Source organism: Chlorocebus sabaeus, chromosome 20, assembly GCF_047675955.1.
Source record: "Chlorocebus sabaeus isolate Y175 chromosome 20, mChlSab1.0.hap1, whole genome shotgun sequence".
NCBI lineage: Eukaryota > Metazoa > Chordata > Mammalia > Primates > Cercopithecidae > Chlorocebus > Chlorocebus sabaeus.
The window spans coordinates 111,633,470-111,657,289 of NC_132923.1; the positions used below are offsets into that span (position 1 = coordinate 111,633,470).

At 41.6% G+C, this 23,820-nt stretch overlaps 1 protein-coding gene across 1 annotated transcript in view; it reads right to left on the reverse strand.

The window, feature by feature from the left end:
* Positions 1–1,122: 1,122 nt before the first annotated feature.
* The window catches only part of MACO1 (macoilin 1), a 69,186-nt gene continuing 46,488 nt past the window's right edge, over positions 1,123–23,820 (reverse strand). Inside the window, exons 7-11 of the mRNA XM_007979992.3 lie at positions 15,477–15,635; positions 14,043–14,225; positions 10,551–10,671; positions 8,257–8,431; positions 1,123–1,598 (exon numbers count right to left, since the gene is read on the reverse strand). Of these exons, the coding sequence (XP_007978183.3) occupies positions 1,396–1,598; positions 8,257–8,431; positions 10,551–10,671; positions 14,043–14,225; positions 15,477–15,635 (841 nt within the window). The 3' untranslated portion in view covers positions 1,123–1,395. The remainder of the gene's footprint in view (positions 1,599–8,256; positions 8,432–10,550; positions 10,672–14,042; positions 14,226–15,476; positions 15,636–23,820) is intronic.

Below are 23,820 nucleotides of genomic sequence, written 5' to 3' on the forward strand. Positions count from 1 at the left end.
AGACGTACATGCCAATTAACAGGAAATTTTAGAAGAACTACGTCCTTCCAGAATCCATGGCAAGGAAGCAAAACCAATTTATTTGGTTTCTTAATTTTTCCTAGTTTCCAAATACAATTTTGCATTGCCCCCCGCCCCAGTCCCTCCCCCCACCCCCACCCTGATTCTTAAACACTTCCAAAAGTTGCCTGTGCAAACACTTTTCTACCCATGTATAATACACATTTGAAACTGAAATCTTTGTGCAGAGTTTTAAGAGTCTTAAAAAAAAAAACAAAAACAAAACCCCTCCTTGGCACAAGAGCTGAGGAATAGTCAAGCTTCTTTTAAATTATCAAACACAAGATGATGAAAAGTGGAGAAAGCACAGTTAAATGAAATGAAATGAAATGGAAAAAAAAAAAAAAAAGCCTAGACCCGCAGCTTTTATTAGCCATCATCACAGTCTCTCATCCACAAACACTGCCCGGCTCCCTTCCCAGGGCGCTTTGCTGGAGGCAAGTGCAAAACACTGTGGTGCTTTCTATTCAAAGAAACAGGAGATGTGGCCGTGGTGGTAACGGACAGCCCAGCTACCCACCAGTTTTACAGCAGGATCCGCAGTGAGCTTGATACAGATAGAGGATAGATGACGGTAATGGGGAAAAAGAGTTTAAAATTATCAAGTTTCCTCTTGAAATGTCTTTTCCCAAGGCACTGTGAAGAAGACTGCTGCTAGCAATTTTCTAGGACTAAACACACTGATGGGAATATAAATATTTCAAACACAAGCCCTGTTATATTCTTACAGCTAGTTTCATCACTTGGGTCTCTTCTCAGCTTAAATGATGCTCCTTGAATCTGTCTTGTCCTTGGAGGGGCAATCCATTTTTGTTTTCTGTAATATTGACAATCACCTTCTTTAATGCAGCTATAACATCAAAGCTCTGTTAGGTTACTTAACCCTTCACCCTTAAACTAAAAGTTTTCATTATCATCTCATGTGAATCCAATGTGCAGGTTTTGCTTGCTTATTTAAGAATAAAACTAAACAAACGTAAAGGGTTGAAAAGCAAAAACTCTTCTTTTTTTTTCCTTCAAGAGGAAACTATGCAAGAATACATAAAAGGCAAAGTTGGCTACTTGAAATCCAAGAATGGTTTTAATGTGTTGGCCGAGAAAAATAAACTGTAAAGTTCTGTGAGGTCTTCTAAAAATTTACAAGAAAAACTGATGGGCAGTTCTAATCAGATTTGGATGTTATCCTTTCCCCCCTTTTTAAAAATGACAACAGATACAGTCCCACAAAATACAAGAGAAACTGTTTTTGTTTTTTTTTTTATCTTGACTGCCAGAGACGCTCCTTTGCAATGCCTTCCGGTAACCGAATGTTTGGGCACAGCACACAGCTGGCCTTCATTTCTTCAGGGGCTGGTAAACAGAGGCATTAGGGTCAAGTCCAGAGGGGCTGGTCTCCACAAATTTGGAAGAGTAGTGGGGGGAAACAGGGCTCAGGGGGCTGGTGGCGGCACTGTATGTTATGCTGGGCATGACGGCCATGACTTCGGCTATCTTCTGTTTTAGGTCCTTGATTTCCTGATCTTTCTGAAGGATTTGTCCTGTAAGATCAAAGACCCACCATTAGTGAAAAGGGAGGCCTCACCCAACACAATGCCCCCAGGGGCCAATCCCTGAGTAGTTTCGGCTCAGTGTGAACAGCTCCAGGTTCAGTGATTTATAGGGACAGGCAAACTTGTCCTATAATGGGACACACAGTACATATTTTAGGTGTCATGGGCCATATATAGCGTAATATCTTTGTCATCTTTTCTTCCCAGCCATGGAAAAATGTAAAAACCATTCTTCATGGGCACGCAGTACAGGCACAGGTGGCAAGCCAGATTTGGCCCATGGGTCACAGTTTACTGATTCTTGGCTTAAAGCTAAGAAGGGATTCTGTTCATATAAGTGTGATTGATGTAAAGAAGTCAGTTTCCAGGAACCATGTTTTGAACATGGCAGTTACCTATGACAGCGTAAGAGGGCCAGTAATTATGAACTCCGGCTCCGCCTCTTGAGCTGAAAGTTTTTTGAGAGGATAGACTATCTCTGAGTGTCAGACCAAGGAATATAGAATAACCAAGGCCTCAGACTCAGTCACAGTGATACGCTTCTGCCACCAGCCTCTCTGACAGGAAACAGAGGAAGCTCTGTGGCTGCTGCACTGTGGGAGCACGGGTGGGACCCGCATTGCTTGCCCTTGCCTTAGCAACATCACCCCATTTAGCCTTCCAGCACACTTGCCCTCACTACGCTTCAGTTTCTTGATCCAGTCAGCTCCTGCCTACCTCAGGCCACTTCCTGTCCTGTGTGTCTCCTGCTTTCTTTGCGAAGCTAGCTAACACTTGAGGATTCTGTTTCTGCTTCCTCAGCAAAACTGTCCCTGAGCCTCCTGTCTAAATTAGCTTCCTACAACTCCTAGATTCTTTTTTTTTTTTTTTTTTTGAGATGGAGTTTTGCTTTTGTTGCCCAGGCTAAAGTGCAGTGGCGAGATCTCGGCTCACTGCAACCTCTGCCTCCCAGATTCAAGCGATTCTCCTGCCTCAGCCTCCCGAGTAGCTGGGATTACAGGTATGCACCACCACGCCCGGCTAATTTTGTATTTTTAGTAGAGACGGGATTTCTCCATGTTGGTCAGGCTGGTCTCAAACTCCCAACCTCAGGTGATCTGCCTACCTCGGCCTCCCAAAGTGCTGGGATTACAGGCGTGAGCTACCGCGCCCGGCCTAACTCCTAGATTCTTAACACACCCTAAGCTCCCTTTCTGTCACTTACAATGACAAAAACTAACACATAGAGCTTCATATATGCCAGGCATGCTAAATGCTTATATATACTAACTCATTTCTTTCTTACAACCCCATGATGGGGGAATTATTATTATCCATTTTATAGATGAGGAAACCGAGGCATAGAGAAGTTGAGTGACTTGCTCAAGGTATACAGCTAGCAACAGAGCCAGGATTCAATTCCATGCAGTCTGTTTCAAGTGTACACTCCTACTTACAGCATTCTTCAATCTCTGGCAACTATTCATTTGGTGATGATCTGTGTCCATCATCTCTCTGCTGGACCATGAGTTCCATGAGGGCAGATACTGTGTCTACCTTTCTTTTTTTTTTCATTGCTAGCTCCCTATTGCCCAGGCCAGTAGAAAGCTGGAGTTCTACAAGTTGTGTATCTTGCTCAAAGTCATTTAGTTATCAAAAGGTAGGGCAGGATTTAAACCCAGGATCACTTTGTTCCAAAGCCCCACATAACTTTCATCATGCTATGTAGCTTCCTGTCTTCTAGGGACACCAGAAGAAAGACATGGTTAGTATATGTAAAAGCACCTAGAACACTTAGGAGTAGTCTTTCAGAAACTTAAATGCTGGCCAGGTGTGGTGGCTAATGCCTGTAATCCCAACACTTTGGGAGGCAGCAGTGGGTGGGCTGCTTGAGCCCAGGAGTTCAAGACCAGCCTGGGCAACATGACGAAACCCTGTCTCTACAAAAAATATAAAAATTAGCCAGGCTTGGTGGTTCACACCTGTAATCTCAGCTACTCAGAAGGCCGACGCAGGAGGATCACTTGAGCCCAGAAGGCAGAGGCTATAGTGAGGCAAGATCGTGCCACTCTACTGCAGCTTGGGCGACAGAGACCCTGTCTCAAAAAGAAAAAAAAAAAAGAAAACCACAAAAATACATAAAAAAGAAAAAGGTTGCATTTCAGTTGCATTTATTTTGAGATTGCTCATGGGTCCTATAGAAGACAATAATCCATTTGGAATATAAGAAAGCTTGGTGGTATATTTTTTTAAAGGATGTAGTAGAGATGAAAGCCATTTTGGTTTTGTTTATTATTATTATTATTATTATTTTGAGATGGAGTCTTGCTCTGTTGCTAGGCTGGAATGCAGTGGCGTGATCACTACTCACTGCAACCTCCACCTTCCAGGTTCAAGCAATTCTCCTGCCTCAGCCTCCCGAATAGCTGGGATTACAGGCGCGCGCCACCATGCCTGGCTAATTTTTATATTTTTAGTAGAGACGGGGTTTCACCATGTTAGACAGGATGGTCTCGATCTCTTGACCTCGTGATCCGCCCGCCTCAGCCTCCCAAAGTGCTGGGATTACAGGTGTGAGCCACCGCGCCCGGCCTGAAAGTCATTTTGGAACCAGGATGTATCAAATGATATAGAAAGTAGGAAGGAGAAAAGCAACGAGAGGTTTGATTTAAATTACAAAGTTGGATTCTTATTAGAATATCCTGAGCACATCCCTGGAGGGAGGGAGTGGGGAAGACAGCAGTGAAAGCAGCAGAAAGGAACTGCCCCCCTCACTTCCTTCAGGTCCCCTAAGCTTCAAGGAAGCATCAAATATCCTCCTTCTCTTTGAACAAAATAAGCCTCAGATGAATAAAATACCTAAAAGCATCTGATATATGAGCCACGTGTCTTTCCCTGCAGATTTAAGTTTGATTTCTTTAATCAGTAACCCAGAAACATACCCAGTGCTTTGGAAAAAGTTCTTTTTGCTTCTTTGTCACTTTATGAGGATTTCTGGGCTGACAGCAGAGCACACAGTCTGAGCTGGGAAGCCAAGCTCTGCTGGCTACTCTGAGGCCAGATGCTGTTTCAGTCCAGGGGGAATCTTTTCCAAGTTTGCAAAACCAAGTAAACAGGGTTGAAGCAGAGAGGGGTGGCCACTCCTCAGGGAGCTAAGCCGGGCAGGCAAAAAAAGTGAGTGTAAAGTCAGAAGCTCAGCTTCAAAGCAGGATTCCTGGGAACCTTCTTAAATGCCTTTCCTTGAGTCCACAGATTAAAGCAGTGTGACTCTCAAACTCCTTCTCTTGCTCAATCACCAGTGCCATCCCAAGCCACTCCTGCGCTTCACTAACTTCTCACGACTTCTAAATCCAACCCCTTACTCCCAAGGGTTTGGGCCTCTGTCTTTGGTTTAGGTCCAAAGTTCCACTGACTGACGAATATTTCCTACTGGGTTTCTAGGGAGTACCTTCAAATCAAAACATCTAAAACCAAACTTATTCCTTCCTTCACTCCTTCAATCTGTTCTGCTCTCCTTCCTTGCTTCCAACAACCCTGTCCTTCCAGAATTCTCAGGCACCTCCACTCTCCACTCATCGTCTGGCCCGTCTGCCCTCCCCATACTTATCAATCTCTTAGAGGACAGTGGTAGCTTCCTCACAGTCTGTCTCCACTCAGTCTCAACCCTTCCATCGGTACTTTCACATTGCTATAGGAGGGAGATTTCCCACCTACCCAGCCTGAACACATCCCCTCCTTCTTCCCTCAGGAAGATCTAGGGAATACTCTCTCTAGTATGGCTTTATTCATGGTCCCCTACCCTCCCACTCTTTCCTTCCCGGCCCCCAGCTTAAGGCTGCTGGACTGCTCACCTGAACATCCTGGCACCTTCTTTTCTTTGCTTATACTACTTCCTCAGGCAACATGTTCTTTCTTGGCATTCTCTGCTCTTGAAATTCATTCTCAAAGCCCACTCAAAGGCCCCTCCTTCACGAGGCCTTCCCTGATCTCTCTCTTCTGGCTGTTCTAGCCCCCTGCCTCTACCTCAGGCCTCTACTTTTCTGCTGGGCTCACCCTAGTTCAGCAATTCTCAAAGTACAGTCAGGGTCCACAGGCTCAAAACTACCTTCATAATAGTACTGAGATGTTATTTCCCTTCTTCATGCTCATTCTGTCACAAGGGTAAGTGGAGTCTTCTAGAAATTAGGTGGAGTGTGAAATCACAACAGAATGAATATAGAAACAGAGATAAGAAACTATCTGGCTGGGCACGGTAGCTGACGCCTGTAATCCCAGCAGTTTGGGAGGCCGAGGCAGGCAGATCACAAGGTCAGGAGATAGAGACCATCCTGGCTAACATGGTGAAACCCTGTCTCTACTAAAAATACAAAAAATTAGCCGGGCTTGGTGGCGGGAGCCTGTAGTCCCAGCTACTCGGGAGGCTGAGGCAGGAGAATGGCGTGAACCCGGGAGCTGGAGATTGTAGTGAGCAGAAATCGCGCGACCGCACTCCAGCCTGGTTGACAGAGCAAGACTCTGTCTCAAAAAAAAAAAAAAAAAGAATGGAACTATCTTTTATGAAGTCAGACATTACAGAGATCTGCTAAATGTAAAATAATGCCACTTTTTTCAGGAATTTTTTTGTTTTGGAAAATAGAGTTTTAAATAAAAAAGTTGTATTAATATGTAATATGTTTGTATGTTATTTTAAAATGAATAATAAATTACTTTGGCTGAACACAGTGGCTCATGCCTGTAATCCCAACACTCTGGGAGGCTGAGATGGGAGGATCTCTTGAGCCCAGGAGTTCAAGATCAGCCTGGGCAACAAAGTGAGACCTCGTCTCTAGAAAAAAAATAGAAAAAAAAAATTAGCTGGGCATGGTGGCACATGCCTATAGTCACAGCTACCAGGGAGAGGCTGAGATGGGAGGGTCACTTGAGCCCAGTAGGTTAAGGCTACCGTAAGTTGAGATTGAGCCACTGCACTCCAGCCTGGGTGACAGAGCAAGACCCCGTCTTGAAAATAAATAAATAAACGTTTTAAGTTTTAATTTCTAGTAGGTAAATATTGAGAGATAGAATCCACTTGAATAAACCTCTTTGGGGTAATAATTTTAAGAGTGTAGAGGGGTCCCTAAGACAAAAGTTCACACATCATGTTGTCTTCATCTTTGCCTCCCCCAGAGCTTCTAGGATAATGCTTTGCACACAGTGTGACTACTCTGTCAGTCCCCGTTGAAATATTCTTTATTTTAGAGACAGGGTTTCGCTATGTTCCCCAGGCTAGTCTCAAATTCCTGGGCTCAAGTGATCCTCCTGCCCCAGCCTCCTGAGCAGCTGGGACTATGGGCAGGCACCGACGCAGACCACCATGCCTTGCTTGAAATATTCTTTTCTTTCCACTAAGTCAACCATTTGAAAATTCTTTTCAGTACTCTATTTTATGCAGTACTCTATTTAGTACTCTATAGAGTACTCTATTTTTTCAGTATTATACTCAATTTAGTACTCTGATTGGATAGCTAATCAAGTTCTTGGACAAAAATCCAAATTTACTTTCCTTAGGTCATGCCATGCCTCTGTTCAAAAGCCTTCCAGTGCTCCCCTATGGTACTCACGGTAAAACCCTAAGTTCTTTCCATGGGCCTCAAGTCCTACACAATCTGGCTGCTGCTACTCCTGCCTGCTCTGACAACTCTCCCCATCATGACACAGGCTACAACCCCCATCCTCTGCCAGCACAGTACCCACGCTCCCCCGCAGGGCTTTTCACTTGCTGCCCCCTCCCGGGAAGTGCTTTCCTCCAGCTTTTTACACGGCTCACTCCTGCTCTCTTCCTTTGGGTCTCTGCTCAAATACTACCTACTCAAGGGATTTTCCATGATTGCCATGTTAAAAAGGGAGACCCCTGCCACATACATTCTGCCTCGCCACGACTTTATTTCCATCATTGCACCTACTGCCAACTGACATACTCCCTGCTGGCTTGTTCATCACCTGTCATCGCCAGGGCTGTATTCTCAAGGAATCTTATGGTGCTTGGCACAAAGTAGGTCTCAGTAAATATTGGCAAAGTGGATGACCATGGCCTACTCTCCAGACTTTCCCCTGCGGCTCCCTCATTCGTAACCTCTGCTCCAGTCAAACAGGCTAGCTGCAGCATGGAACACATCAAGCCCCACCAGCTCCCAGTCCTTGCCTAAGCTGTTTCTTCCATTTGGACCCCTCTACCTCTCACCATCCACCATACTGCTGCTTCACTGGGCTAACTCCTCATCATTCAGGCCCCAGCTCAGACATCAGCTCCCCTGGGGAAGGGCCCTCTCCAACTCCCCAGACTAGTTTCGTCCCTGCCTCTTTCTATGTTCCCACAGACCCCGTATATACTTCTCCATAAGCATCTTTTGATGCCTCTGCAGTTCTCTACTTCAACAACACTGAGCTCCTTCAACACAGAAATCATACTATTCTCTGTATGCCCTGCACTTGACATGTTCTCATCTCAAAATATGTCTGCAAATGAATTAATGTGATAGTTCCTATATTTCAATGTTGGGCACTTACCAAGACCCTTGAAGAGAAAACTGAAATGCCCTTTGGTTGAGAGCTCTCAGGAGAGGTCTGGCCTGTGCATCCCCGTGTGCTATCAGTCACACTACCTCACCAGGGGCCCATGCTCTCCTACCTTGGGCAATCTCGAGCTGCCGCTTTGCATCGCCCAGTGCGGAGAACAGGTCCAGCTTGATTCTCGTCTCTGCGCTTAAGCTGTTCTCCAGGTGCTGTGTTTTGTCTTGCATGGCTGAGAGGGCTGACATTAACACCTCAGTGTCCTTCTCATTTTCCTTATATTTCCGAAGCTCCTATCAATATCATCAAAACAGCAATGCTACAAGGTAGTTTTGGCATCGATGTCTATAAATTAGCCTGAAATCACAAATTAAATCCCACTATTCTTGGTCTGGCTACTAGAAAACAAAATTCTGGTGTTTCATGGGTTTAGGCAAGTGCTAAATGTGTTCATATGGCAATATGCACATACAAAAACATTTAGAAGATAATCATTTGACTGTGTTGGGCATGTGTCTAGATAACAATGGAATCTGCTTTCAAATAAAACACTTTTCTTACAGGCCTAATTCAGAACCACGGAGAACTTTTTTCCTTGCTGGCCATGTGCAAATTATTATAATGCTGTAATCAAACTTGCCAAAACTTTTCCTCAACCTGCACTAAAAATTGTAAAAATGTTAATTATTTTGACAGGGCATACTGCAGAATAAGCCCACTTGTTAACGTAGATAATATATACAGATATTTGAATTTTTTCTTTTTAACAGAAAAATTCAAACTTATTACAGAGAATTTAGGAATACAGAAAAATTCAAAGTAGAAAATGAAAATTACTCATAATACCAACACTAAAAAATTTTATATTTTAATCTTTTATGCATGTGTATCTTTTAGCATAAGTGAAATATTACATGTACAGTTTTGTACAGTCTTTTAAAAACTAAATGATTTCAACTATTGTCTGAAAATAAAATTTTTGTTGGCTATGCAATATTCCTGAATGTTTACATACCAAAATTTAAATGACTCTCCCATTGTTAAGACTGTTTTCAATTTTTTTACATTTTTATACCACTACAATGAACGTCTCTGTACATCACTCATTGGTGAGATTTTAAAATATTTATTTACCTTAGGCAGGGTTCCTAAAAAAGGTAAATACTTAAAAAGTGCAAGATCTTTTACAGAAAGTTACATTTCCACCAGCAATGTATGAAGCCTATTTTGTTGCATCCTCACCATGACTGATATTCTCATTTAAAAATTATTTGCTAATTTCATAGGAGAAAAATGATATCTAATTTTAATCTGCATGTATTTTATTATTGGTGAGTTTATATTTTTATGATCTTATCAGTCACCTGTATTTCCTCTGAATTATTTGTTCACATCCTCAGCCTATTTTTCTATATATTTGAGCTTTCCTTAGCAACTTTTATGAGCTACATATATGTTGAGAACACTAGTTCCTTATTTATAATATTTGTTGCAAAATGTGTACCTTCCCCAATTGATTTTTTCATTTATTATTATGATTTTTGCTTTGTGATTTTTTTCCATTGCTTTTATGTTTAGAAAATCTTTCCCTTGTTTCAAGGTCAAGTATATTTCCACCTAGTTTTTAAAAAATCATTTATTCTTTGTTTTTTTCTGCCATCAGCTCTTCATCTGGAATTTCTTTATATGTGGTATGAGATAAGCTTCTAATTTTTTTTCCTCCAGTCATTTAGCTATTCTAAAGCCTTTTACTGACTAATCCTTACCTTTCCCATCTGTCTCTGATGCCACCTTTGCTTTTTTTGGTATTTTTTTCAGTACTGTACTCCAGATCATCATTCTAGTCCACTGACTTGAGGGTAATTTTTCACTTGTCCCATCTGGCTCAAATTACCGTAACTTTACAATATGTGACATTAGTTTAAATGACAAATACTTGGCTAAAGTATACACAGCCCACAAAACAGCCTATATCCATAGCACTAGTACCTTTCCTCATCATTCACTGCTATGAACAGCAATCTGCGAGGCTCAGAGCCATGCAGGAGGGTCAATCCCCTGGCAACAGAAAGAGGGTTGGGCCTAAAGGAGGTATGTAAGTTCCAAAGGACACTAGTCTGGCCTATAACCTGAAAAAGTTAAATGAATCTACAGCAAGTTAAATCCTGGTATAAAACATACCAAGGGATTGTCAACATTTCTGGCTTGTATTAGAATCTGGCTACATTAACATGACTTGAAATGAGTTGGACAAGATTAGAACTTCAAATCTTTTTGTCACATAGAGATTTTTCAGATGCAATGAGATTTGATCTGCATTAAAAGGCATTATCTCTACACTGCAACACAGAGCACAAGTTTAGCATAAAAGTGGAATTCAAGTACAAGGGAAGTCTTTTGTTCCCCCCTTACCTGGACTTTTAGTTCTAGTTCTCTGATTTGGTCTTCTTTCACCTTCATGTCCATTGTGAGCTTCTTGCCCTCTGCTTCTAGTTCTCTGATCCGATTCCGTAAGGTTTCGGTGCATTCTCCCCTTTTGAAAAAGAAGAGAAGGAAATAAAATGATTTAAAAGACTATAGGTTGGGGCTAGGCACGGTGGCTCAGGCCTGTAATCCCAGCACTTTGGGAGGCCGAGGCGGGTGGATCATTTGAGGTCAGGAGTTCGAGATCAGCCTGACCAGCATGGTGAAACTCTGCCTCTACTAAAAGTACAAAAAAAATTGTCTGGGCATGGTGGTATGTGCCTGTAGTCCCAGCTATTGGGGAGGCTGAGGCAGAAGAATTGCTTGAACCCAGGAGGTGGAGGTTGCAGCGAGCCCAGATCGTGCCACTGCACTCCAGCCTGGGCGTCAGAGTGAGACTCCATCTCAAAAAAATAAATAAATAAATAAAATTTTTAAAAAACAGATTATAGGTTGGTCGCGTACAGTGGCTTATGCCTATAATCACAGCAATTTGGGAGGCCAAGGCGGGTGGATCGCTTGAGGTCAGGAGTTCAAGACTAGCCTTGCCAACATGGCGAAACTCCGTCTCTACTAAAAATACAAAAATTAGCTGGGTGTATTGACACATGCCTGTAGTCCCAGCTACTCAGGAGGCTGAGGCAGGAGAATCGCTTGTACCCGTGAGGCAGAGGCTGCAGTGAACTGAGATGGTGTCACAGCACTTCAGCCTGGGTGACAAAGTGAGACTCTGTCTCAAAAAAGAGAAAAAAAGACCCAAAAAACTATAGGTTTACTTATACTGTGGGATTTATATTTCTTTTACGCTCCAGAGACTGTCAGGTTTTAGCTTTTGGCTCAGTCTGCTCACTTCTCTGTGTCCTTTCATAATTTCAATAATACTCTAAAATAATTGGGCTGGGCATGGTCGCTCATGCCCGTAATCCCAGCACTCCTAAGGCCAAAGTGGGAGGATTGCTTGAGCCCAGAGTTTGTGATCAGCCTGGGCAACACAGAGAGACCCTGTCTCTACAAAAAATTTAAAAAATAGCTGTGCATAGTAGCACATGCCTGTAGTTCCAGCTACTCAGGAGGCTAAGGCAACAGCACAGCTTGAGACCAGGAGTTTGAGGTTAAAGTAAGCTATGATTGTACCACTGCACTCCAGTCTGGGTGACAGAATGATACCCTGTCTCAAAATACATACATATAAACAATAATTATTATTGTCTAGATGAGCCAGACACTAAGGTATTTTACCCATACTACCTTCTTCAATACTTATAACAACCTAGGGTATATTTATCCCATTTTCCAGATAAGAAAACTGAGGCTACATAGATAAAATACTAGTCCAAGGTTACCTAGTTTTCAGGTCATAGAACAGGGATAAGAACTGAGGTTTTTTGGCTTCCCAATCCAGCAAACTTCCCACCAGGCCATAAGACTTGAGACAATACACACAAAGCCAGATAGAACTGAACATGTACTATCTCCAGCAGGGGGCAGTGAACTAGAAAAAAAAATTCCCCCCACTTTTGAGGGGCTATGCATTGGGACTTTTGCCTTTCTTGTCATAAAGTAGCCACAAGCCTGAAGTAAATAGAAAAATAAGGGCACACCGTTAAGCTGCTTCTCAGGGCTATCATAAGGTTGAGCTAAAAGAGATGATAGCAATGGTCAATCCAAAGCTGGAACTATCTAGGTTCCAGAAACAGCCCAATGAAGAAAGTTGGTGTTCTCTGCCTACCAAAAAGGAAGGTCCAGTCAGAGATTTATGCCCTGAGATTTACTGAGTAAGTTATGGCAGGCCTAGCATGGTAGCTCACGCCTGTAATCCTAGCACTTTGAGAGGCCAAGGTGGGCGGATCATCTGAGGGCAGGAGTTCGAGACCAGCCTGGCCAAGATGGTGAAACCCCATCTCTACTAAAAATACACAAATTTGCTGGGCGCAGTGGCAGGAGCCTGTAATCCCAGCTACTTGGGAGGCTGAGGCAGGAGAATTGCTTGACCCCGGGTGGCAAATGTTGCAGTGAGCTGAGATCGTGCCACTGCACTCCAGCCTGGATGACAGAGTGAGACTCCGACTCAAAAAAAAAGGAAAAAAAGAATAAATGATGGCAAACAAGGACTGTCTGGGATAAGATAAATAAGCCTAACTGGAAGCAAAAGGAATTTGAGGTAGACATTGAAACCAACTTACTGATTCTCAGGCATGGGAGACACTAAGCAATATGGTTAAGGAACTGCTATGTCCTCCTGAGAGGAATTTCTCAGAAAGGGCAGGTGCTAGATGATTGAGGAGAGAGGAGAGCAGTCATCACTAGATGACTGTTCAGAAACATCTCCTGCAAGTGTAAGTGCTTCAGAATGCGGATACATCTTCAAACAAACAACCCCACATTGTAGGCAGGCTAGTCAAGGGCCTTGTAAGTCCGTATAGATGCTGATGGGCCAAGCCAGCTCAGCCATCTGCTGAGGGGAGGCAGGATCACACAGGAGAGAGTTCTAATTTGCTGTTATTTCCTAAAAGGTGAAATGATTCACCAATTATTCTGCAAATGCCAGAACCCACAAAGAAGGCTATCAACATGCCAAAAGTTAAATTATTTAACTTTAATTACAACAAAGCAAAATTCAAGGAAGAATTACAGTTGAATTATACCATGTAGATACAAATTAGGACGGAATTTAAAAGTGAAATAAGTAATAATTTACCCTCGCTCTATATCTGCAAACACCTAACTGACTCCCACATGCAGAGGGACTTCACTAGTCAAAAAAACAAAGGAAAAAGTGGTAAGTGAAGTAGAAGCAAAAAGGAAAAAAAAAGCTCTTAACTATCTAACAGTTTTTGGAATACTTGCACACAGGGGTACTTTCCAGTGGTATAGGAGGTAGTCCCCAATTTTCATTATGCCACAAATGTAATTCCATCTAGTAGAGACTTATGTTTCACTTTTTTTTCCATTTCATTTGATAGTCTGCTGATATCCATTTGAGCAGCCAGTACACAGTGCTTGGGCAACCAAGATTTCATCTTTCTTCCATTTTAAGATAAAAACTTCAGAAACACATATACCTGAGAGTGGAGAGTAATGATAGCTCTCTAAAGGGAACGAACCTCCAGATGGAATCTCTCAATGCGCTTAGTAATCATCAGCCTGACAAAAAGTGACTGGAAACCTCGTTACGAGCAGTACTTTGCCTCCCAGGTATGGGAAACATGGTGATTCCCTCATCCCACTTTATAGATGAGGTCACTGAGGGATGAAGCTGTTATAAGACAGTGCAAGCTTGTGTAGATGGAGTTTAAACCAGCTAATAAAACAGTACTTAAAAGCAATCCATCTGTGCATGATTGTTGTACATCCAATCCTGCCCAAGGCATCAGATTCCCATGTCTTTGCTGGTAAAGGAAAGCCAACCTTGGACTAAACACTCAGGTGACATGGACGTACCTAGATGCAGCAGCAAATGCAACAGCCCGGGCAGCAGTGGCTTCTTCTAACTTCTTCCTTTTTTTCTCTTCCATTAACTGTTTTTCTACAAAACTTCGGGCTTCCTGCTCAGCTTTTAGTTTTTTCTCCAACTGGCTGATATTCTGCTTGTCTTTTTGCTTCATTTGCACAGCATTATGTAACCTATATGGAAATGATTGTCATATAAAGTCTTAAAATTACAAATGCCCACTATAAACCCTTGAGAAACATCTCTTTATCACCTTAAGGCCAATTAAACAAGAGGTTTAAACAGCAAGTCAAAAATGTCAACTACCAGAATGCCTGAGGAAAACACATTGTCATTATTCCTTAATAATTCCTAAACACCAATAAACAAGCTGCCTTACAAAACAGAGATTCAGATCTAGCCTCTGCTCTATTCAATTAAGTGATCTACAGAAGGTCATCCAGAAAACAGGGTAAAACAAATTTCAAACACAGGGGAAGATAATTGTATAACTAATTCTAATGTTCCAGAGCACCCTGAAAGAACTTCACTCCCACCAAAGAACCACTGATGGGACCAGCCCCAGTGAAACTGAGGTAAGGGGTGGAAAGGGGAAGGTTTTTATTTTTCTTGAACACAATTTTGCTGTAGCCTACTACAGCTTTTCCTTTCTAGCTCAGGATGTTTGCTCACAGTGTCCCCAAATCCTCTTTTAGAGTCACAGGATGCTTAATTTCAGATAGAAATTTCAGTCATATTTCCTGCTTACTACCACTCCCAGCTTTACCGATCAGCATGAGGTGAGTTTATCATTGGGATGTTCTCTACATATCAGTGTGGCCACAAGTGCTGGTCAGAGGCAATGGAGAGGTTATTTGCCACTACCACAGGCACACATTGCTGGGAGATTTAAAAAAAGAAAAAAGGACAGACCCACACTGAGTCAAGAAGTAATTCCAGAATGAACTAATCAAAAGCCTAAAAGAATTCACACAGAAGGCCTGGCTTTTTGCCTGCCTTTTCGCCTGCCTTTTCAAATAAAATCAAAGTTCAATGTTATCTTTTAGTTCTGGCAATAAAAGTAAATATAGTCAAATCCTCTAGAAACTTTCACTCAAAGGAGCAAAATTTTCAAACTGTGGCAGAACTACTTCTTGTCAATTTTACTATCCAAAAACTCAATAACTATTTTAGATTAAGAAGTTATTAAATGAGAGAAGACAAAAATAGTAATATTAATAAACTGTTTTGTGGCAATGAAATAAGTTTTTATGGATTTTATAAACATGTTGAGTATCTGGTACTAAATAAAGTATTTTAAACATTTTATTTAAAAACCTCTCAGCGGGTCTCTGTCACCATGAATCTTGTGCTCCAACCCCTGGAAACAAAAAAAGCAGTGAAGCTGCTGGGCTTATGGCCAAAGGCCTAAAAGGTGCACTTACTTGTTCTGCAGCAGCTCATTCTCCTGCCGAAGCTGGCCCATTTCTGAGCGGATCCCTCGCTCGGTGCTCGAAAGGGAGCTGATCTGACTGCGGAGCTCTTGTTCCACTTGTCTGCTGGCTTGCAGGTCAGCCTTTAACTTTTTAATGTCTTGTTCCAGCCTAGGAGAAGGAGAAATGCAACATTTTCATCTAGGTGAGGGCACCCACAGAGCTGGGAGGGACCTGGTAGGGGTCCTGGACTGCTGGGTGAATGGCAGAAGGACCCCGCTGGCAGTTCCTGCCATCATGAGGACTCCTGTCTGCAGTTGGGTTAATTTTGTTGAGTGATTCCACCTGGGTCCCTACCTCTTCCCACTGGGGTGTAACTTTCAACTTCCCCCAAATGTGTATGAATAGTGACAGGTGAGTATGGTGCTTGTAAACATCCATCTGAGCTGCTGATAAAGGAGAAGCGGACGGAAGAGAGGATGGCTGAAGACTAAAGGCTCCCTTCCTACTGGTGGTTTTTCATGCCCTCAGCGAGGGAAATATGTCCAAACAACCAGCTCATGACCTAGCACTTAATGCTTTGAGCTATTTTGATAGATCAGAATCTACTGTCTGAGACTCTGTCCCACCACGGGCCTAGAAGAAAACTATCTGCGACGACCTCCAGAAATTTCTAGCATCCTTGCTGAATGACGTTCACACCCTCTTGTGATTGCGGCAGAAGAGCTCACGAGACTCAACAACAATGAAAAAAGGAACAAATTACATGCTCTAAGAATCGTAAGAGAACTCCATCTATAAAATGAAGCCTATCTTTTCTCCTCCATTTCTTACTCTTGTTTCACCTATTTTCTTTACTGCAGTAATAGTTTCACTTTAAGTGACAGGTATTGGAGACCTACCATGTGTATGTAGTGCTGAAAATGGTAAACAAAAACTATAAAATTGGCCAGGCGCAGTGGCTCATGCCTGCAATCCCAGCACTTTGGGAGCCTCGGGCGGATCACCTGAGGTCAGGAGTTCAAGACCAGCCTGGCCAACATGGTGAAACCCCGTCTCTACTAAAGGTACAAAAATCAGCTGGTCGTGGTGGCGGGCGCCTGTAATCCCAGCTACTCAGGAGGCTGAGGCAGGAGAATCACTTGAACCCAGGAGGTGTAGGTTGCAGTGAGCCGAGATCGTGCCACTGCACTCCAGCCTGAGCGGCAAAAAACAAAAAACAAATAAACGAAAACTATAAAATCAAGTCTCTTTTTTCGTGGGAAAACTTCACAATTAGGAACCAAGACATAGAGAGGAACCAAGAAATACATAATTTAAATGATTAAACAATAACACAAGGAAGGCCATGATTAAATATATGCTAGAAGGAATAATAACAACAGCTACTATTTAATGAGAACTTACAGGTCAGGCACTATTCTATAGTGTTTAATCCTATGAACTCATTTAATCTGTACAACTATTTAATATGCACAAAAACAGGAAATGCAACTCCTATTCCCATTTTTACAGATGAAGAACTCTAGGCTAGGAAAGGATGCAGCCCAAGGTCATCCAGGCAGTCTAGCTCCAGAGTCCATTCTCTTCACCATTAGACCAAACTATAGCCACATCGTCCACAGCATGGTAGAGGAGGTACTATGTGAGTCTGAGAAGACTGGGAAAGGCTTTGCAGAGCAGGTAGAGATTGCTTGGGCCCTGATGTTTGGATAGGATTTGGAGAAGTAGAAGAGGAGGAGGGGGCATCCTAAATGCGGGGAGAAATGTATTAATAAACTCAAAGGCAAGAACAGCCATAGACATGTGCAGGCAAGCCATTGGTCTGGCTTCTGAGAAAGGCTTGTACTGGGGAGAGAGTAGGAAAGGATACAACAGATCTGGTAGACAGGACTGTGGAGAGTGGTGCTGAAGGTCAGGTCAAGGATGGCTGCCATGTGAGGAGGAGTTGAGAATGAAAGAAAAATTAGATCTACAGAGGCTAGATCTCAATAATTTTGTAGTTATTACTTTCATTTTTTAAATCTCTTCCTACCACAAACTATTCTAAATAAATATTTATTTAGAAGAGGCTTTTTCCATTAGGATACAAACTCATAGGTAGGTAAAGTCAGTTTGCTCTGACGAGACTCTTACTCATGTCACTAATTCAACATACCAACAGAACCAAGATTTCTGAAGGGCAATGGTGATCTCTTTGGAACTGTCAGCTCCAAAGACTACGTCCTTAGAGACATGTTTTATTAAGCACTAAATCCCCAGAGCCCTCCACAGTGATCAACGCTTACTCAATAAATGTTGCCTGACACAGAGCAGCTTTATTTACATATCTACCTTTAGGCAACTTAAAAAAAACCCCAAAACCCCAAATCATAAAACACTGACAGTCACCTTGCAGGTGCAAGTAGCCAGTCCTCCCGTCCAGTGCCTGGGAGCATGGCCTAGAAACCTTTTGTTCCAAAAGCACTGCTGGGTGTCCTGACAGCTTGCTCCCCAGGGAAGGGTCACAAGTCGACATCATGCCACATTTTCCCTAGTGCTTGGGTTATTCCAGAGTTGAATGTACTCTCAGAACTGCTCTAAACAATTACATATCAGCATTTATACCATCACCATACTGTCTCTCATTCACTCCCAAGTAGCCCAAAGAATATATTCTGAAAGAGGTCAATGCTGTCAGGCTATCTTCATTAAGAAAATTTGGCTGAAAAACGTGTTAGGTAATTTGTCTTTCTTGAGAAGCTGATTTGACAGTCTGAGGATTGCGTTTTCAGTAGAAAGGGTGAGTTTTTAGGTGAAAATAGTGGCTAAGCATGCTTTAGTAATAGAGTTTAGGATCAGGGTTCTAGATTCAGCTCTGGCACCAACTTTCTGACCCTGCGCAAGGCGTGTAATCTTCCAGGCCTCAGTTTCCTCATCTACGGCTGTTATCTCTAAAGTTCCTTCCAGTGTGGGCTAGGATTTCTAGACCTGACACACTTACAGATGGCTGCTGATTTGCCTCTTTAGATTAGCAAACTGAGCTGTATCACACGCAGATGCACAGGAATCAAGTTCCACACCAGTGGAACCAGTTGCTGGGGCAAAACATATGCCACAGTTGGGAATGAAAGAAAAATTAAATCTGTAGAGGTTAGATTGCAAGAATTTTGTAGTTGTTACTTTCTTTCATTTTTTAATCTTTTCCCACCACAAACTAGAAATAAGAATATTTACTCTGAGTGAAATTTTAGAGTTCCTTGAAAAATGTAAAAATCCAATGAGCAGTTATGAGACCAAAAAGCATAAAATATCTAGAGTACAACTTCTGAAGATCAAAGAACATTATATATATATATATATTTTTTTTAATTTAACCAAGTCTCACTCTGTCGCCTAAGCTGATCTCGGCTCACTGCAATCTCCCCCTCCCGGGTTCAAGCGATTCTCCTGCCTCAGCCTCCTGAGTAGCTGGGATTACAGATGCCCACCACCACACCCAGCTAATTTTTGTATTTTTAGTAGAGACGAGGTTTCACCATGTTGGCCAGGCTAGTCTCGAACTCCTGACTTCCTTCAGGTGATCCACCCGCCTTGGCCTCATAAAGTGCTGGTATTACAGGTGTGAGCCACCATGCCCAACCAACAATGTATTTTTTAATGTGAAGCTTCTATAAAAATTTTGTCAAAGACTAATAGTGGCACAATACAACAAAAATAAAATGAAGTGGTTACAGGAATGTGTTCACTTTGTGAAAATTCACAAATGGCACACTTGATTTGTGCACTGTTTTGTATATATGTTATATGTCAATAAGAAAAGGTTTATTTAAAAAATAAAATAATCTCACAAGACACAAAACTAAAATACTTCAGGATTTTCATAACTGCTACTATGAATTTTGTAAAACTGAATTATTTTCCAAACTGCTGCAGCAAGCCTGAGAGTTAACACCAGCATTCCCAGTTTAAGAAACACTGCTCTACAGGAACACTGCCTAATGGCTAATGGCATGCAGGATAATATAAAGCAGTAAATGGCAAAATTCTCAGCAATTTAAAAAAATTTATGATGGACAATTTTTCATTAGCTGTCTACAGAAAGCATTAATTGGCCTTGAATGTCCACTACACATTTTAAATCTTTACTAAGGTAGGCAGCAAAATGATTTACCACCTGCATTGAGTTTATTTTTGATACCCAGTCACAGTATCAAAAACTGAATAAACAATGGAAAAGTATAAATAAAAATATAAATAACTCATAATCCTCTTATGCAGACAGAACTGCTCACTATTTGGTGCACCTCTTTTCTGTATTTTTTTTCTATTTCTTCATACATGTAAATATATTTAATATTGGTGAGAGAGTACCACATATACAGCTTATAAATCATACCTTCTCACACTATTAGACATTTTCCATAAATAATTAATTGTTGCCTAATATTCCATTATATGGATGTACTATACAATCCAATTTTCTCAGATACATCTCAATTTTTGCATTTGCGCAATAGAAAAATGTATGTCGTGAGTTTTGAAAGAATTATGTGTGGCCAGGTGCAGTGGTTCAGGCCTATAATCCCAGCACTTTGGGAAGCTGAGGCGGGCAGATCATCTGAGGTCAAGAGTTCGAGACCAGCCTGGCCAACATGGTGAAACCTTGTCTCTACTAAAAATACACAAAAAATCAGCTGGGCATGGTGGTGTGTGCCTGTAGTTCCAGCTACTAGTGGAGGCTGAGGCAGGGAAATCGCTTGAACCCAGGAGGCGGAGGTTGCAGTAAGCCAAGATCACACCACTGCACTCTAGTCTGGGCAACAGAGGGAGACTCCATTTCAAAAAAAACAAAAAAGAATTATGTGTTAGCAAATTGAACTGAATCAAGATAGTCAAGTGCTAGAAGAATTTATTAAACAGATAACTACTATTTGTCTTAATGGCATACTTAATGCTTTGGTGCTGAAGTTCAATACTTTATAGGTAAAATACAGATATATAACTTATTAGTGTGAAGTACAAAGACGTTTTTATTAAATGGTGTTAAAAGGTTAATGCAAAATCTTCAAATGTATTAATATGATTCTATTAAAATGTCATTAGCTGAAAGCTAAATTAAAAGCAATGATCAGGAAGAAAACGAGGCAGAAGTAATAGATTATAAGCCTTGAACCTAATCTCAGCAGACAGGGATAGAAAGAATGGAGGAAAACATCAAGCTCCTTTTATCCGAGTTAAGGGCCACACTCTTCCCTAGACTATAGAATTTTAAGGGATAAAAGAGAAGTTTTCTCCAGAAGAGCTACAATCTCATTAAAAAAAAAAAAAGGGCCAGATACATCTGAACTAAGCTTTAGTAAGGCTTAGTCAGGAAATAAATGCACTTCCTTCTTGCCTAATTCTTGTGGAACCAGTTTTCACCCTTAGAAAGGCCTGCCCTATGGCATCACCACTTTGGACACAGACAGGGCCCATTGCAAAGCTGGAGTTTATATGTACAATAAATATGTCAATTTTTGTCCAACTGTACAAGCCAGGGTTCTAAATTATTACACATCAGGTCCAGGCAACTTTCCTAGTCACTTTACTGATAATTTCAAAAGACAGCACTCAACTTCTAAGAGAGTTGTGAAGCTACCTCTGAATCCTATTATCTAACTCACAGCAAGAGCTGGGACCCACACAGCAGCACTTTCTCAGGTCCCTGTGTCAGATGCCAGGCTGACTTCAAAGCAAAATTGTCAAGTTTAAGGATCACTCTTACTCCAAACCTTAACTATATCTCACCTTCTCCCTAATCCTACCCAACCAAGATAAACTGTAATGTAAATGATTAATAATTATTTAATTTTAACAGGAAAAGATTTACATTTTAATAAAGGGTAATCTGCTAATTGACCAAAGGAATGGAGTTCAAATGTTAGCCTTTCAGACAGGCTAAATAGGAAAAATATCTTTGAGTATCTGGAAGAACACCTGGTAGTAAAATAAATACAGTATTTATTTATTGAAAAAATTTTTTTGAGATGGTCTTACTCTGTCGCCCAGGCTAGAGTGCAGTGGCATGATCTCGGCTCACTACAACCTCTGCTTCCTGGGTTCAAGCGATTCTTGTGCCTCAGCCTCCTGAATAGCTGGAATTACAGGCACATACCACCATGCCTGGCTAATGTTTGTATTTTTTGTACAGATGGGGTTTCACCATGTTGGCCAGGCTGGTCTTGAACTCGTGACCTCAAGTGATCTGCCTGCCTTGGCCTCCCAAAGTGCCGGGATTACAGGTGTGAGCCACCATGCCCAACTGAAATACAGTATTTGAGTATTAGCTTTTAGTTGAAATGGGTATTATTTTTAAGTATCTGAAAAGGTAGGGAGATACTATGTCTAAATGTTTGTAATTCTTATCTCTTGTGAATTACCTGAATTACAGCCCACACCACTATGCCTTCACTTAAAGTTTAAAAGTCTTCAGTGGCTACTGCCAACAACTTCATGGTTTTATAAAGCCTGACTTCAGCTTTATGAGGTCTGACTGAAAGCACAGGGGAAGTTTAAGGCATCAGGGCAGTAAATTTCCCCAGGAATCAAGTCTTATAAAAAAGAAGCAGACCTTTTTCTCAGCCAAGACTTCACCTAGGGGTGACTATGAGTCACAGCCCATACCCATTCCAGAAAACTACCTAAGGCTATATGTCTGTGGGCTGCAGGCTGGACCCCATGAACCCCTGGGGATTATAAGGAGCCTCAGCTTTGCTGGTTATCTGTGAACTCTAAAGAGCAGTGACAGAGAGGCTCTAGGCTCTACAATACAGAACTTACCCTGCTGCTTGCTCTGTAGGAGAAGGGGCTTCAGAAAGTCATCTCCAAGTTATATAGCCAACTAATTGAAAGGTAGGTTTTCTAACAAACCCCTCACATCAGCCAAAATGACCTACTCCTTGTTTTCCAGACATTTTCTGCCTTTAACTATGCTACCTCTTTGGGAGGAATGGCCTCCAGTTTTCAATCTTACCCATTCTTCAAGGCTCAGTTAAAAAACAACAAAAATTAAACTCTCCAGCACAAGGTGCCCAACGTCCCTTCTCCTTCTAAAACCCTAAAGCTCTCCGTGTCAGTGTTTCACATTTGGCATCAAACCATCGTCCTGTGTTGGGCTTCTTTTTGTTGCTGTTGTTCTGATGTTTAATCTTTTCCCGTGTCTGTATCGTATTTCTAACAAGACTATAAGTTCTTTGAAGCCAAGGACTGTGCTACAAAATTAGAAGCTGGGACTGTATTTCTAAAGTTTCTTCCAATCCTTATAGATCATGTCACTAATCTTCACACTGTGTCTATCTCCTCAGTGATCACAATAGAAAAGGGTCAGTGTTATGACATAGGAAGCTCTGGAAACCTATCTACAGCAGACCATCCGATTTTTAATTTAAATAGTGGCTGAAGGGAACAAGGGTAAGTAGGCGTTTGCTTTTAAGGAAGGCAGGTGCACATGAAAAGAATTAATGAAGAGCAACTGCTTCATCTCGATTAGTACCTAATTCCATTAGGAGTTCCCCTGGTACACATTAATCATACAAGACAAGACTTGTTTAAGGACCACACAGCTTCTGTCCCCAGGAGAAATACTGATTACCCTCTAAACCAACTCCTCCCCCTCTCCTTTCCAGGTCACTCACACTGTCAAGACAGCTAGCTTGGGTCATTCACAGAAAAATGTGTTTTAAGTATATGGTAGATACATCCCATCTTAAGTGAGGCCTACAGTAACGTGACCCTGTTCCAATACAGCAGGTATAAACCACAGATTTGGAAATACTGACATGAAGCTGCCTCAGATGTCATTGTAGTGACTACAAGGCATAAGTGTACAAAAATAAGCAAGAGCTTGATGACCTGATTACTAGGTGAAGCCATGTTACAAAGTACTTTATGTCTCTGCTCCAATAATCTGTCAAACACAAAAGGCAAACACATTAATTTTCCTAAAGGAATGCAAAGAGAGACAGAAAAGAGTTCTAGAGACTTTCACACAACTAGTCATTTAGGGAAATAGGGTACTTACTGACTTCTTAAAGTTCTTCAAGAATAAAGCTGTGGGTGCCAAGAACTAGTCATTTTAGTAAGGTCCATAAAGGAATCTAGCCAGATTTGACAAGTATGTATCAGCAGTCATTAATATTCATATCTTATGTAAAAGCCTGTCTGTTGTAATAAGAAAAACACCATAAGCACTTATTCAACAGAAGGTGGCTAAATAAATTACAGTACATTCACATTTGATTGTCATTAAAAAATTAAATCATTAAAAAATCACCAATGAAGAATATTCAATGATACGGAAGAATGTTCATGATAGTGAAAAACAAAAGCTACAAAA